At 42.4% G+C, this 15676-nt stretch overlaps 2 protein-coding genes across 6 annotated transcripts in view; one reads left to right on the forward strand and one right to left on the reverse strand.

The window, feature by feature from the left end:
* Window positions 1-60: 60 nt before the first annotated feature.
* Window positions 61-8591, forward strand: pgr (progesterone receptor). Its single transcript, XM_089012983.1, has 8 exons — window positions 61-851; window positions 1479-1588; window positions 2778-2894; window positions 3222-3527; window positions 4669-4813; window positions 6159-6289; window positions 8048-8205; window positions 8320-8591. The coding sequence occupies exons 1-8, from the start codon at window positions 85-87 to the stop codon at window positions 8473-8475; spliced, it is 1890 nt and encodes a 629-aa protein (XP_088869109.1). The 5' UTR covers window positions 61-84; the 3' UTR covers window positions 8476-8591.
* Window positions 8592-10786: 2195 nt separating this feature from the next.
* Window positions 10787-15676, reverse strand: part of arhgap42b (Rho GTPase activating protein 42b) — a 78272-nt gene continuing 73382 nt past the window's right edge. For all 5 annotated transcript variants that reach the window (XM_089013650.1, XM_089013648.1, XM_089013649.1 and 2 more), the window contains 2 exons: window positions 14519-14598; window positions 10787-11643 (listed from right to left, as the gene is read on the reverse strand). In XM_089013650.1, coding sequence (XP_088869776.1) covers window positions 11555-11643; window positions 14519-14598 — 169 coding nt within the window. In that variant the 3' untranslated portion in view covers window positions 10787-11554. The remainder of the gene's footprint in view (window positions 11644-14518; window positions 14599-15676) is intronic.

A 15676-nucleotide genomic window follows, 5' to 3' on the forward strand; every position in this document is an offset into this window, starting at 1 on the left:
TCCCTCGAGTCTTCGGCTTCTTCATTCTCCGTCCTGCCTGGGAGGCGCACAGGACTCGGGTGTCTCCCTTTCACGCACACCGAGATGGAGAAAGTCAACGGCGGGATGCTGGAATCCGTGGGTGATATCGTCGACTTCAACGACATGAAGCTCCCCGGCGTGGATGGTTACTCGGCGGCCGCCGTGACGAGGAGCCAGGGCGACGGCTCGGTGTTCAGAGACTGCGCCAACCTGTTGGACGCTCCGCAACAGGAGCACCGGCGGCCGCAGAGGGAAGTGGAGACTCCATACGAGCGCGAAAGTGACTTTTTAAAATGGGAGAATTTCGTCAATGACGATGTGGCGCAGGTCGGCTCGAGTATGTCGTCTAAGTTCATCAAGGACGAGCAAGAAGCGTCCGTTATCACGGAGGCGCCGTGCCCGGCCTTTGAGACGCTCGACGGCTGCTCCCATGGCGGCCGCAAGCAGCCCCACTTAGGCTTCGGAGAGCCTGAATGCGCGCGCTTTGCACCGGTGGGTCCCCGGCCGGCGCAGGAGGCTTCGCCCAACTTCCTGGGACACGCCAACCCCGCCGAGCAGGTGGGCCAGCAGGGCCAGGCGAGGGCCGACTCCCGCGGAGGCTTCGCTGGCAAGGGCGCCCCGCTCCTCTTGGACGCCAGCGCGCCCTCGCCGGCTCACCTCACCGTGTACAAGAGCGAGGTGGCCCGCTGGCAGCTGCCCGCCGTCGGACCGGGCGAGGCGCAATTCTGGTGCCAGCCGGCCGGGGCGACCGATGACCCGTTCGGTTACAATGGGATGCACAGCCAGGCCGTGGCCCTGCGTAACCAGACGCCTTTCAACGCCTTTGCCGGGTAAATCGGAACCTATATATGTGGTTTTAAGTTTTGGCGATGACCACAGATCTGTTTCAAAAAGCAATCAACCATTTAACCCATTTATACAATTGAGAGTATTGGGAATAAAAATGATTCTTCTTCTTTTCCTTTCGGCTTTTCCCGTCAATAAAAACGACTAAAACAATTAATTTCATGATCCTCAGAGGGATGATTCCATTTATTAGAGCTGTAATTTTGCCAAGTGGTCAAATTCCTTTGTCTTGACAACAATATTTGAACTGTGTGGCAACAGTGAACTCAACTCCACTTACTTCCGAACAAGTTGAAGTCGGTCAGTTATTTTTTTTAAACAATTTTTGAAAACAATTACATAGCTTTGGCTTAAAATACTTGCTCATCTTCTCAAACTATTTCAAAGGTTGTAATTGATAATTAAAAAAACACGAGCTGACCAAACTGTCAATCACAGTTTCCTGTCTCATTGTTGCATTAAAGTAATGTGAGGGGGTGAGGAGGTAAAAATGGTTGTCATATCTGTCAAAATTAATGACAATATTTGTGTATACAGTTTATTACGTTTTTAATCATGGAACACATTTGAATGACTTTAACTGGGATTACTCTCCCCACTTGCCCCTACAGTATGACTCCTCAGAGGTCCTGTGTGATCTGTGGTGACGAGGCCTCCGGGTGCCATTATGGAGTTCTAACCTGCGGCAGCTGCAAGGTGTTTTTTAAAAGAGCAGTTGAAGGTGAGGACATTGGACACGCGGAATTGTCCATCATCATTTTCCAGATGACAGAAGCTCGAAATATTTTGCATTTCTGTGAGCAGAGGGACACCAAACCTTACTACTACTACTACTACAACAGTATCTCATGCGATCATCCTCTTACAGCAAGTACGAGATACAGCACCCAATTGTCAAAATGGCCGTTCTAAATGCCATGCAAGTAGATGTTCTCGTCACAAAGAACGCTGTACAGCACCGGTGTCAAAGTCAAGGACCTGGGGCCAAATCTGGCCCACCACATCATTTTATTTGGCCCGCGAAAGCAAATTAAACTTGTGAAATTGTATGATGCTTGCTAAAGTCTGAAATCTCATTTCTCATCTCATTTTCCGTACCGCTTATTCCTCATTAGGGTCGCGGGGGTTGCTGGAGCCTATCTCAGCTGTCTTCGGGCACGAGGCGGGGGACACCCTGAATTGGTTGCCAGCCAATCGCAGGGCACACAAAGACATACAACAGTGACTCTCACACTCACACCTAGGGACAATTTGGAGTGGTCAATCTGCCTGCCATGCATGTTTTTGGCCGGTGTGCTAACCACTCGACTACCGGGCCGCCCAAGTCTGAAATCAAAATTTCGAATTATATTATTATTACAATAACAGTCATTATTTTTTACTTCAAATATTTTAACTACTTATTCGTTAATTAGTTGTGCCCTCTATATGTAGTATGTGGAGGGGATTAAACATTAAAATGGCTTCCTTAAATTCATAACGGCCCCCCAAGAGGAAACCGTCAATACAATGTGTGCCGCGGCAAGAAAAATGTTTGATAAAAAAAAATCAATGGAGGAGTTTTAGACCAACCACTTGTGTCCATTAACGCTGTTCTCCCCCTAAAAGCGCATCGGCTAACCTTCTTGGGTAACCGTTGGAGGTGGTCGGCGACGCTATCTGCAGCTTTTCGGATTTGTTTTACTTGTTATCGCACACCAGCGGTTACACGAGAGCCACCATGTCTCATCGTAACCATGTCACTCCGTCCTTACAGCCTTGCCACTATCTCATTTTCTCCTTCAGAGCTCTTTGCGGAACGCTTGGAAGCCCTTCAACAACCCCCACTCCCTCCTCCTTCTTTTGTACTTGAAAATGAAAAGAAGACCTGTGGAAATGATGTTTTGTGCTCGTGCCCTCTCGTCCGAAAGGTCATCACAGCTACCTGTGCGCCGGGCGGAATGATTGCATCGTGGACAAGATACGGAGGAAAAACTGCCCGGCATGTCGCCTGCGGAAGTGTTACCATGCGGGAATGATGCTGGGAGGTGATGTGGATCATTAGCGAAACCCAAATGTTAAGAAAAATAAAACAAATAATTGTGCGGCAACACACGTAGACAAACAATGTAATCATAGAACTGAAACTAATTCAATGAAAAAAGATCACCACATATAAAGATACTTTCACTTTTGATGTAGGCCAAGGTGCTTTCAGGTATTAAACAAAAAATAGGAAAACAGACACTCAAAATAAAAAAAAATCAATACAAAAACATTATAGCTTATTTGTTTCACTTTTCATCTGTAGTACTTTGTTTGCCAGATTCTTCTCCATTCGGAACATTAAAAAATTGATGTGTGGAACTCCGCAGGCAGGAAGCTGAAGCGTTTCGGAGCCCTCAAGGCACTGGGCTTGTCGCCCTCCGTCATGTTCCCGTCGCACTTGTCCGTGCCGGGCGACACCCAGACCCTGGGCACCATGGCGGGCGTGGCAGGCATCCAGGAAATGCAGTTTTCCCAGCACATCAGCGCCATCCTGGAGAACATCGAACCCGAGGTGGTGTTTTCGGGCTACGACAGCGCCCAGGCCGACGTCCCCCACGTGCTACTCAACAGCCTCAACAGGCTGTGCGAGAAGCAGCTGCTTTGGATCGTAAAGTGGTCCAAGTCTTTGCCAGGTAAGCTTTTTCGGATCGTCACCGAGGCGGTCGGCGTCGTTCCGGTCTCGGCTTGATGCGCCCGGGAACAAAAAAATTATATACAGTAAAGTTTCGTTATATCGATATTCTCAGGAGTTAGAAAAAATGTCGATATAACCGTACTGTCGATATATCCGTCCTGCGCCGAACTGCATTAACAAAAGCCGCCAAAAGAGGGCATCCAAGCGCCATATAAGAAACGGAGCTGGCCATGAGCTCTACATTTTGTGCCTCTTTTTTTTGGGTGAGAGATGTTCCCCGAATGTTGCCTCAAAATGGCACATATAATTTTTTAATCGATTGCAAACATGTATGCTTTTCTCTTCAGAACTACAGTGTATTTGAATCATATTCATAACTGGATGTGTAACAAGAAAGCATATTATCCGAATCTGAAGCCAATGTTTGGATTCACAAGCAATGCAAGACGTCTTGGCGTGAAGTCATTTTTATTTGCATTTGAATAAAAAGTGACATCGGCTGTCCTTTAATACACAGTATGGAATGTTAATAATTTTCAAAATCATCGCGCTTCAGCAGACAAAACAAGAAACATTGTTGCAAAAAACGATTGCATTCATATACAGTACAGTGGGCATGTACATAACACAACAGGGAAACTGCAACGCTTACATCTTACTGTATTATGTACAAAAAGTCATCAATCTTCTTCTGCTTCCCATTTTTACCTTTTAACACAAACACTTCAATCTCGTCTGCTACACACGAGCTAGCGTCTGAAAATGAAAATGGCTCTGCTACACGGGTGCTGGGCACGTAACAAACTCACGTGACCAAGTCGACCAATGGCGCGACCGATGGGGCGACCGATGGCGTGTATCGATATAAACAGCAAAATGGCCGGCGGGAGATGAAAAAGAGCACCGTAGTGACCGGATTATCGTAAAAACCACGAATCGTACTAAACGGAACTAATTATACATAAAGACTAGAAATGTGCACGGGAAATGAAAATAGTGTCGTAATAAGCAGTATTATCAATATAAACGATATCGATATAACGAGACTTTACTGTATTACGACATATTGGAGAAAATGTGTGTGCACATTGACGCCACTTCCATGATTCGCATTTCAGAATATGATTTCCTTTGCTCAGGCTTCCGCAATCTTCACATCACCGACCAGATGACTCTCATCCAGTACTCGTGGATGAACCTGATGGTGTTTTCTCTCGGCTGGCGCTCCTTTCAGAACGTCACCAGGGAATATTTGTATTTTGCACCTGACCTTGTGCTAAGCTTGTAAGTACAAAGACCACTCAACATATTTTTCCCCCAGTTTTGTTTTCACTAGGGGATCCAAAAAGTTTGGATTGGATTAGCCTTTATTAGTATCACAGTGGAGAAATTTACATTTCACAGCAGCAAAGTGATGAAAGTAAGGCAGCCACTCTCGCGACGCCATCTACAAGTCAAAACAACAAAGAACACTAAATATAAAAAAAAATGTGTCACAAAAAACAGAGACAGTCTTCAATCCTAAGCACTTTCTGCACCCTCTTTGTTACATGAAGCAGTTCTAGATGAAAGAGAGGATCAAAGCATCAGTTTCACCAGTGGATCAAGGATGTCATGGTCAAATGTGCACATATGCTACATGCTAAATGTTGAAAGCAAACACTAAGCTGTCGCATCCATTGACGAAAAGAGACTGTCTCACATCTCCTGTCCCATGTCAATCCACTTCAATTCCAAGCCGCGACAGTTCCACTTGTGCATCCATCAAGCCGCAAACTGTCCAACAGCACCGACCTTTCTACTGAACAAAGCGGGGCTGTGAAGATGCTGCCCATTCAAGGTGCAAAAAAGCACAATCACCCTATAGCTGTCCAGCGATGACAGTCAAATAGCACCGACATTCTTCCCAAATCAAAAACAGTGCTGGCATATTTGTGCTGCCAAAAAGGCGCAACCGCTCAGCAGTGTCTCCTCCTTGAAGAATGTCATGGCTTAAAATGCTGAAAAACAATCCGTATCCGTGCCACATGACACACAACAACTCAAAGTGACACAAAGACAACACAAAAGCAACAAATATAGCAAGACAGCTGTGAGAACTTGCTGACGGATGCCTACTGGGGCGCCATCTTGGACTTCTTTCATGTACCGCTATTCAGTTCTTGACCAGCCTTTTAGTTTCGGAAACAGTATATTTCAATTGCATTAACCGTGGATGTTTCTTGGCAGAAATAAATGCAATGTGTTTTCATGAAAAAAAAATGACATTACAAATACAGTTCATTTCATTCAAGTCAAAAAGGAAAAACGTCATTTCCCCCGATGTTCATTACATCTCCAACTGGGGCGCACTCAGTCCAAAGCTTAGGGATGTAGCTAAAAAGAATTAAATTAATACATTGCAAACAAACTAACAAATAAATACAGTATACAAATTCACGGATTAAAGTGGGGCTTGTGAGATTTTTTTTGGTTATCCCTACAAAATACCTTGGCAGGATTATATTTGTATTTGTTATTATTAATTTTTATTTATTTATTTCATTTGCCATACTTTATTAAAAAAAAAAAAAACTAACTCATGGCCAATGTCTATTTTTTCTACTCTGTACCCCACCCTCCTCATCAGGGAACAAATGAGGAGATCCCCCATATACGACCTGTGCGTCGCCATCCAGTTCATCCCGCAGGAGTTTGCCAACCTTCAAGTGACCCGCGAGGAATTTCTGTGCATGAAGGCCATCATCTTGCTCAACACAGGTAAAACTGTTTTGCGGCACCGGTGACCCAAGCGGCAGCCAAAACCCTTGTTTAACTCATTCACTGCCAGACAATGTGCAAAAATGTATCCACTCCAGTGCCAGGGTTTTCGCCACTTTTTGGGGTTCATTCAATTTCATTGTGTTTTTAGGTCGCGTGTCGACTTGAACAATAGAAACAAGATGCGCTTTATGTACCTTTTAGTACCACATTGAAAAGAAGTGACAAACAAGAGTTCAATACATATACAAGCAAAGTAATAAAATAAAAAGTAGCTAACTAAAATTATTAACTCATTCACGATCAGAAGATGTGCACAAATGTGTCCACTCCAGTTTTTGTCATTTTCACTCAAATTGCAGGGCCCACAGAAGATTGAGTTTTAGGACTACATAACTTACATACATAACTTTGCTGCTGTGAAATGTAAATTTCTCCACTGCGAGACTATTAAAGGCAAATCCAAATCCAAATCCAAATCCAAATAAACATTCAATGCAGCGGAAGAAACCTTAGACTCTCTTCTTTCTTCAGAAAATATAAGTTAGTTCCAAAATTCTATGGGTCTGGAGTGATCTGAGCTTGAAATGGGGGTGGCTGTGTAAAAGGTAAATGCTGCCCCATATTGGGAGGGAAAAACATTGCCAGAGGTCTGACCGAATCTTGAAACGCACCCCCCCAGCCCCCGCAAGAAAAAACAAAACCTGAACACATTCAGGAATGGCGTTCCACGTTGTCACACTTTTCAATTTCCGAATAAATTTGGGAATGGCAGTGGGTGTGCTGTAGACTATATCGCCAGTCTTCAGGCAGTATGTGGGGGAAAACCTGAACTGGTTGCCAGCCAATCGCAAGGCACATAGAGACAGACAACCATCACACCGAGGGACAATTTATAATAATAATAATACATTTATTTATTATTTCAAAACTGTCAAGGTGACTTTACAGTCACAGAGTAAGTTTTTCTGTGGGTGAGCAGGGGCAGCCACATGCGCCAGCGTTCACTCAACCCGGAATTTAATAGCTAGGAAGCTAGCTAGCCAGCAAGTATAGTTCATAGATAGCCAACAGCTAGCTAGATAGCTAGCCACCTAGATAGTTATATAGCTAATAGCTAGCTAGCTAGATAGTTAGTTAGCGAATACACTGAACGTCACTATTAAATACACAGATAGAAAGCTAGCTAGCCAGCTAGTAGATAGCTAGCTAGATAGCCAGCCACGTATACAGCTATATAGCTAATAGGTAGCTAACTAGATAGCTGGTTAGCTATTTAGAGTAGGGGTGTCAATGTCATTTTTGCTGTGGGCCACATTGTAGTTGTTTTCCTCTCGAGGGCCGTTATGAATGTGGGTGAATACAAATATTACATATATATAGAGTGCACAACAAATTAATTAATAACTACTTTTCAAATCTGAAGTCAAGAAAAATGACTGTTATTGTGGTTTACTTACATTTAGAAATGTTGGCTCGGATTTTAGCAAGCATCGTGGAAAGTTTCATTTGCTTTCGCGGGCCGAAAAAAATGATGTGGCGGGCCGGATTTGGCCCCCGGGCCTTGACTTCGACACCAGTTGTGAAGGCAATTTGCTAAATGTGTTCGTATAGCAAATTGCCTCAACATCTGTGATTTAGAGTGTTCAATCGTGCTCCCATGCACATTTTTGGAATGCCGGAGGAAAGGAGAAACGTCACACCTGATAGCTCCCTCAATGCGTCCGTTCCAAAACGTCCTTGCGGTTGTGCCCTCAGTGCCTCTGGAGGGTCTGAAAAGTCAAGGCGCCTTTGAGGAGATGCGGCAAAATTACATCCGCGAGTTGACCAAGGCCATCCACGGGAAGGAGAAAGGCGTGGTGGCCAGCTCGCAGCGTTTCTACCACCTGACCAAACTCATGGACGCCATGCATGAAGTACACCGACCCAAAATTCTTCAACCTCTCACACGCTTCTTTTTGACAATTGCAAATATCCAAAAGTATCACCCTCATCTCCTCGATCCCCTTCCTTCTTTTTTTTCTGGACAGATCGTGAAGAAGGTCAACCTGTTCTGCCTGAGCACATTCATCCAAGCAGAGGCCATGAAGGTGGAGTTTCCCGAGATGATGACAGAGGTGATCGCCTCGCAGCTGCCCAAGGTCTTGGCAGGCATGGTGAGGCCGTTGCTCTTCCACCCCAAGTGACCACGTAGACTGGATTTGTTTGTCGTTACTTTTCAAGCCTCCCCTTGTGCCTCTCCTGATTTTTTTTAATCTCTTTTCTGTGTGGGATCAATCAAAAACGCTTGATGAATAAAGTGACACTGGAAAGAAAATCATCCACATGACCAATAAAATACCGTAACGGGGCCACCGGCATACAGGCGCCACACTCGCGTTCCATAAACCCAGCAGAATCACGAATGCGCGCAAATCGGGACGGTCCGATTGTCAAAATCAAGGCCCCTGGGCCGAATCGGGCCAGTTGCGTCGTTGGAGTGGTTCATGACAGCAAAAAGTTGAAAAAAAAATTATATATAAAAAAAAAAATATATATATATATATATATATATGTGTGTGTGTGTGTGTGTGTGTGTATGTATGTATACAGTGATACCTCGGTTTACAAAGCGAAGCGTTAAATTTATGAAAATTTTACCTTGGCATACAAACTATTTTTCGGGATACACAGGCAGCTGCCACAATGAGTGATGTGTCGTTCGTGAACGAGCCCATTCTCCTAAAAGAAAATGGCACTGGCTTGTTTTGGTCCTCTATTCCCCGTCCCCAGTCGTCGGTTAAAGCCACTTGATTGGTCAAGAATGCAGCAGTGAGGGGAGGTAGTTTAAACATTAAAGAGACAGGCAGACAACAGAGTGAGAGTGACAAAATGGATCAAACAAGGTGAAATTTGGACCAGTTTCAACTTTGATAGTTCAAAGGTGCATGGTTAAAATATCCCATCAATCAGGCTCCACAAACAACCCGCACAAGCCATCTGTACCCTTGATGCAAAAAGCTATCAACCCAGCTAAACAGAACACAATTGATGAGTAACTAGGTAAAATGATCACAGAGAAAGCACCTACAAGGGATCATTCCTCAAGTTGGTGAAAGAATAAGGCTACGTTTCTCATCAAGTGTTTCATGCTCATGAAACCGGCCACTCCATTCCATCAAGCCATCATCGACCATCACCAAAGTAAATAAAACGACTTTATTATACGGTACAGTTGATTTCTTTAATCATAATACTGTAGCACATTTAGTATACATAAAATAAGGTATATTCTGTGTAGTTTTGAGGCTTAGAAAATTAGAAAGTAGAAAATTATGTTTTATGGGGACCTGGGAACGGATTATTCTCATTTTTATGGTTTCCTATGGGAAATTAATTTTTGGGATACACACTTTTCACCTTACACTGTCTGGGAACCAATTAGATTCGTAAGCCAAGGTATCCCTGTACAATACAATACATATTGATTTATGTCGCGCTTTAACAACAGCCCAAGCTGTAACAAAGCACTTTACATTGTCAGCTGTCATATACAGGAAATAAAGCAGTCACAAAGATAGTAGTAAGCACCAGGGAGTAAGTCTGAATCATGAGGAGTCACATGCCAGTGTCACAACAAGAATAACAATGAGCTTGCGAAAAATAGATTTTTTTTTGTTGTTATGTTGATTCTCAGTAATCTGGGTGGTCATGCTCACAGTTCAATCGATACAACTGGATTTGTTTTGTTTGTGGACATACAGTAAAGTCTCGTTATATCGATAGTACTGCTTATTACGATACTATTTCTATGAACGCAAGGAGAAAATTTACATGCCGCAGGATCGGATATATCGATATTTTTTCCGACTCCCGAGAATATCGATATAACGAGACTTTACTGTAATTAGCAACATGCAGTGCACCGGTAAGCTAATCATATCATTAACTCATTCACTGCCATTCCCAAATGTATTCCGGAATTGAAAAGCATGACATGAAGCCATTCCCTAATTTGTTCGGGTTTTGGTTTTTCTTGCGCGGGGTGCTGATCAAGCGCTGGACAGACCTCTGGCAATGTTTTTCCCTACCGTGAGAAAGCAGCATTCGTCTTTTGTACAGCTGCCCCCATTTCAGGCTCAGACAACTCCAGACCCATATAAATTAAGAATTAACTCTTTGTTTCTGATGAAAGAAGAGAGTGTAAGGTTTCTTATGCTGAATTGAATGTTTATGTAGTCCTAAAACTCAATATTCTGTAGGTCCTGCAATTTGAGTGAAAATGACAAAAACCCTGGCACTGGAGTGGAGACATTTTTGCACATCGTTTGGCAGTGAATGAGTTAACAGTCCGACTCGCTTGTGGTTGGTGCAACCCAAATGCTCAAATTTATGCGACATAAATCACATTAAAATAAATAAACACATAAATAAATAAATAACTTACCCACCGACATTCCAAGCTCGTAATCGCACAATAAGCCAAGTAGGGAGAATAATAAAAAAAAAATGTCATCCTTAATAAATCATTTTGTTTATTTGGAGACACACAGTAGTTGTTCGCCGAGGAAACAACCTCCTCCACGTGGAAATGTTACACAATGCGAGACACGATTCTAATTTCTGCAACACGCATGCGCAAACCCTCACTTTTAGGGAGTTTTCTCCTCAATCTTCCCACGTCGCTCAAAAGCGGCCAAGGCCACCTGACATTCCCGAAATACACTCTCAGCCCCTCCGCCCTTGCAGTGGTTGTTTTTTTTCCCCTAAGTGCTCACATAGTTTTAGAAAACAATAATAAAATTAAGGGTGTGGGGGATGCCAACAAGTATATATAAAAATATATAAAGCATATATAAAACAATATATAATATATAAAACAAGGCTGGTGAAAAAAAATATAATAATGATAATAATAACACAGTATTTTCCGTCATTGTGTGCAGGCCTGAGCAAGGCAGTCAATTTTGCTAACTTGGCAAATGATTAGTTCTTTTGCTGATCTCTGTTTTTAAACATGGGGAAAAACATCACAGACTGCTAAAGATCATATTCCAGGATAATAAAACCAGTCAAGTGGTTCTCGTGTGTCATTGGAAGTCTTAAAAAAAAACCACGTCGCAAAAGTTAAACGATGTCTCGGTCTGATTAAAAGCACATTGGAGCAAGTTTTGTACATATAAAAAAGGAAAGAAAGAGGTATTTGTCATATTGTAGCCCCCATCCAAACAGCTGGATGAAACTGGTGTTACCATCGATGGATGGGGGGGATAAAAAGAAAAAAAATTAAAGATAGATGACGTAGTTTTCAGGGATTAAACCCGTTTTTCCCTGGTATGTCGCTTGTAGCCATCCTGGTTCGACTGACGGATGCACTGCCACAGACAAAAACACAGATGAAAAAGATAAGTACAAATGCATGTGAAGAGTTTTTGAAACGCTACAACATCCCTTGAAATTTACAATCACTGGCAACCTATTTTGACAACAGGCCTGCGTTAAAAAGCCCCAATCTCGCCCTCCAAGGGTTAAGCGGTGGAACCAATTAACTCATTCGCTGCCATTCCCGAATTTATTGTGACGTGGAGCGCCATTCCGGAATTTGTTCGGGTTTTATTTTTTCTTGTGGGCGGGGCTGTGTGTGTGCCGATAAAGCACTGGTCAGAGCTCTGGCAATGTTTTTCCCTTCCACGAGTGGGAAGCATTTACCTTTTCTCCATGTTTCAGCTTCAGCTGTTGTTAAAGCACTATATAAATCAATATGTACGCATTGTACTGTATTTTGTACAGCCAGCCTCATTTCAAGCTCAGATAACTCCAGACCCATAAAACTTTAGAATTAACTACAGTAAAGTCTCGTTATATCGATATTCAAGGGAGTCCGAAAAAATATCGATATAACCGGGACTATCGATATATCCGACCCTGTTTGCATGTAATTTTCTCCGTGCGTGCATAGAAATAGTATCGATATAACCGGGACTATCGATATATCCGATATCGATATAACGAGACTTTACTGTATTTCATTCTGATGAAGGAAGAGAGTCTAAGGTTTATTACACTATATTGAATGTTTATGTAGGCCCAAAACTCAATTTTCGGTGGGTCTTGCAATTTGAGTGAAAATGACAAAAACCCTGGCATTGGAGTCAACTCATTTTTTCACATCGTCTGGCAGTGAATGAGTTAAGTGGCACCTTGCAAGTCACATCCTATCGCTCGATTAGTTGTTTTTCTTCAGGTGCGGTGGTCTCTTAGATTTTGGATGAGAGACACAAACGGGGTTGATGCTCACACACAATTGCCGAACCATAATGATTGTTTTGACAAATAGGACCAAAAGTACAGTAAATCCCAAGGAGCGGACTGTCAACATTAGTTCATTGTGGAACTTGATCAGAGCAAATAAAAAAATGATAAAGTGCTTTCGGTTTACTCATGCGAAGCCATGAAAAGCCTTTTGCTAAATGGCGAGTAGTGTTGTCCTTTTTTTGTATCTGTCAGCAGGCTTTGCTGGACCAGAGAGACATAGTGGGGGGTTGGGTTAGCGAGCCCGGGTGCCTTCCATCACTAGGTTACTGTGACCTGCCTCCCTGCTGTTAGCGGGCCAAACGGGATCGTCAGGGAAAGGCAATAAAACCAGAGGGGAAAAAAAGGCGCTGTTTGGATTTTAGCAGTGCTCACACTAAAAGCCAGGATGAAGCCAAATGGGTTCCAATGAGCCACAGCAAAGCAGATAAGCAGCAACTGGAGGGGAGCAAGTCATGAAGTACAAAGACTATGGAAGAGGATTGGGGCCACTGAAGAAAAAAAAAAACAAGGTTGGCAAGATTCTGACCCTTTTTCTCAAAATTCGGAGAATTGAGTCACTCTAAAGTTAGAATTTTGAGATGAAAGTCAGAATTCTGACTTTGTATAGTTATAGCTATAGCTTCACGAATGTCACAGTCATAAATACTTTTCGTCTTTGTGAGCTCTCAGTCGTACAGGAGTGGTCCATCGATGAAAGGGTTTCTTCAGCCGTCATCTGTATTTCTTTGAAGGTGTCGGACGTTTCGCTTATCCAAGAAACTTCGTCAGCAAACAAAATTTTTGCTGGTAGTTTAGGCTCTATAGGGGGGAGCAGAGGACTACTCCCTGCGGCTCCACTGATTGTTCCTATTGTCCTGACTAACGACTGGCCTAGTTGCCCCACTTGCTCCGGTATCACCGCATCAGCATTACTAATCCTATGTTGCCTACGCAGGCTGTTGTACGAACGATCCAAATTGAACCTCACCCCACCATATCGGTTTAATGAAGGATTTGGCTGATTTATGAAAATTGCTTTTTGTACTCCCCTTTCAAACTATCTATGTTCTTTCTCTAAGATTTTAACCTCATTGTCATCAAATGAGTGGTTGCTAGCTTTTAGGTGCATATGTACTGCCGATTGAGGCCCACTAGTATTATCCCTGCGATGTTGATAAAGTCTTTTTTTGAGAATTTGTTTAGTCTCCCCAATGTATTGTGCTTTACAATTTTCATTATTACAATGTATTGAATAAACTACATTACTTTGTTTTTCATTTGGCAGCCTATCTTTTGGATGCACTAATTTTTGCCTTAAAGTGTTTATCGGTTTGAAATAAGTGGGAATTTTGTGTTGCCAAAGTACTCTGTAGTTTTTCAGAAACTCCTGCAATGTAAGGTATACTGCTACTCCTCTCCTTTTTGTATCTTCAGAATTTTTGGTTTAATTCCCTATTCTTTCTTTCTGACATTTGTTAAATGACCACTGAGGGTACCCACACATTGTGAGTGCTCTCCTGATATGTTTTGACTCCTTTTCTCGACCTTCGACTGGAGGGTTCTGATAACTCCTAGTTTGTGTTGTAAAGGGTGGTTAGAATCGAAAAGTAAGTATTGGTCAGTGTGCATAGCCTTCCGAAAGACTTGCTCTGTCCTCTTTTATAATTTACAATTGGTTAGCTATAGAGAAGCAACTAGCCTTTTTGGATTGTCAAGTAATTATAAATAATAATCGTCCGTCAAATACTGACTATACTTAAGTTATACTTTTAGAAAGAGAGAAAGAGAAAGAAATAAACTCAACTGTGGTTAAGACCTTCGAAAAAAAAAACAGATGTTTACCAGAACATCGTTTTTCAAATACAAACAAACAAACAAAACAGTATGTGAAGAAAACGTGCGCAATGTCGCCTTGATAGACAAGCTGAGTTCATTTTGTTTCCTAGTAGAGCTCACCATTTGAGAAATGCGCCCCCTGGGGGAAGCTGAGCTCGTGGCTGTGCTCCGCTTCGCAGGAGTAGACGGCTTGAGCGTCCCTGTCAGAAGAACATGTTACAAAATGCCTTTTGAGTCTTTCGCTGGAGAATTTTCTTTCCAATAGCCTCTAGTGGCCTATTGGGGGCATTTCCCAAAAAAGCACAAAAACTGATTGCATATAAATTCACCAGTCAAGAACAGTCATTAATTTTGTCATCCGTGTATTTGAAAAGTGAATTTAACTTTTGATGAATTAGAATTATTACGCTTTGTAAAATACCAGAAGATGGCACCCAAAGCCCAAGCTGACATCTTTAAACATCTGTTCCAGTAATTGTTATCATTTTATTTCCCAAATTACAGTGATACCTCAGTTTACGAACCCCTTGGCTTACGAACTTTTCGGTTTACGAACTTTACATTTATGAAAATATTACCTTGGCATACGAACTTTTTTTTGTACACAGAGCTGCCTCAATGAGTGATGTGTCGTTCGCGAACGAGCCCATTCTTCGAACAACAAAATGGCAGCCGACTGTTTTTGTCTTCTATTCCCCGCCCCCAGTCATCGGTTAAAGCCACGTGATTGGTCAAGAATGCAGCAGTGAGGGTAGGTAGTTTAAACATGAAAAAGACCGGCAGACAATAGTGAGAGAGTTTCAACTTTGATAGTTCAATTGATGAGGAATCAGATAAAATTATCACAAAGAAAGCACCTACAAGGGATCATTCCTCAAGATGGTGAAAGAAGACGGTTACGTTCCTCATCAAGTGTTTAATGCTGATGAAACCAGCCACTCCATTCCATCAAGCAATCAACGACCATCACAAAGGTAAATAAAACGACTTTATTATACACTACAGTTTATTTCTTTAATTATAATACCATAGCACATGTATTATAAAATAAAATAAAATAAGGTATATTTTGTATAGTTTTAAGGTGTAGAAAATTAGAAAGTAGAAAATTACGTTTTATGGGGACCTGGGAACAGATTATTCTCATTTAATTTTTGGGATACACACTTTTCGCCTTACACACTGTCTGGGAACCAATTAAGTTCAGAAGCCAAGGTATCACTGTAATTAATTAATGTATTTTTTTAATTAAGGGTAATTGAGGGTAAAGTTTGAAAT

The sequence above is a fragment of the Hippocampus bargibanti genome, linkage group LG14, assembly GCF_051943395.1.
Source record: "Hippocampus bargibanti isolate YZ-2025 linkage group LG14, ASM5194339v1, whole genome shotgun sequence".
NCBI classification, from domain to species: Eukaryota; Metazoa; Chordata; class Actinopteri; order Syngnathiformes; family Syngnathidae; genus Hippocampus; species Hippocampus bargibanti.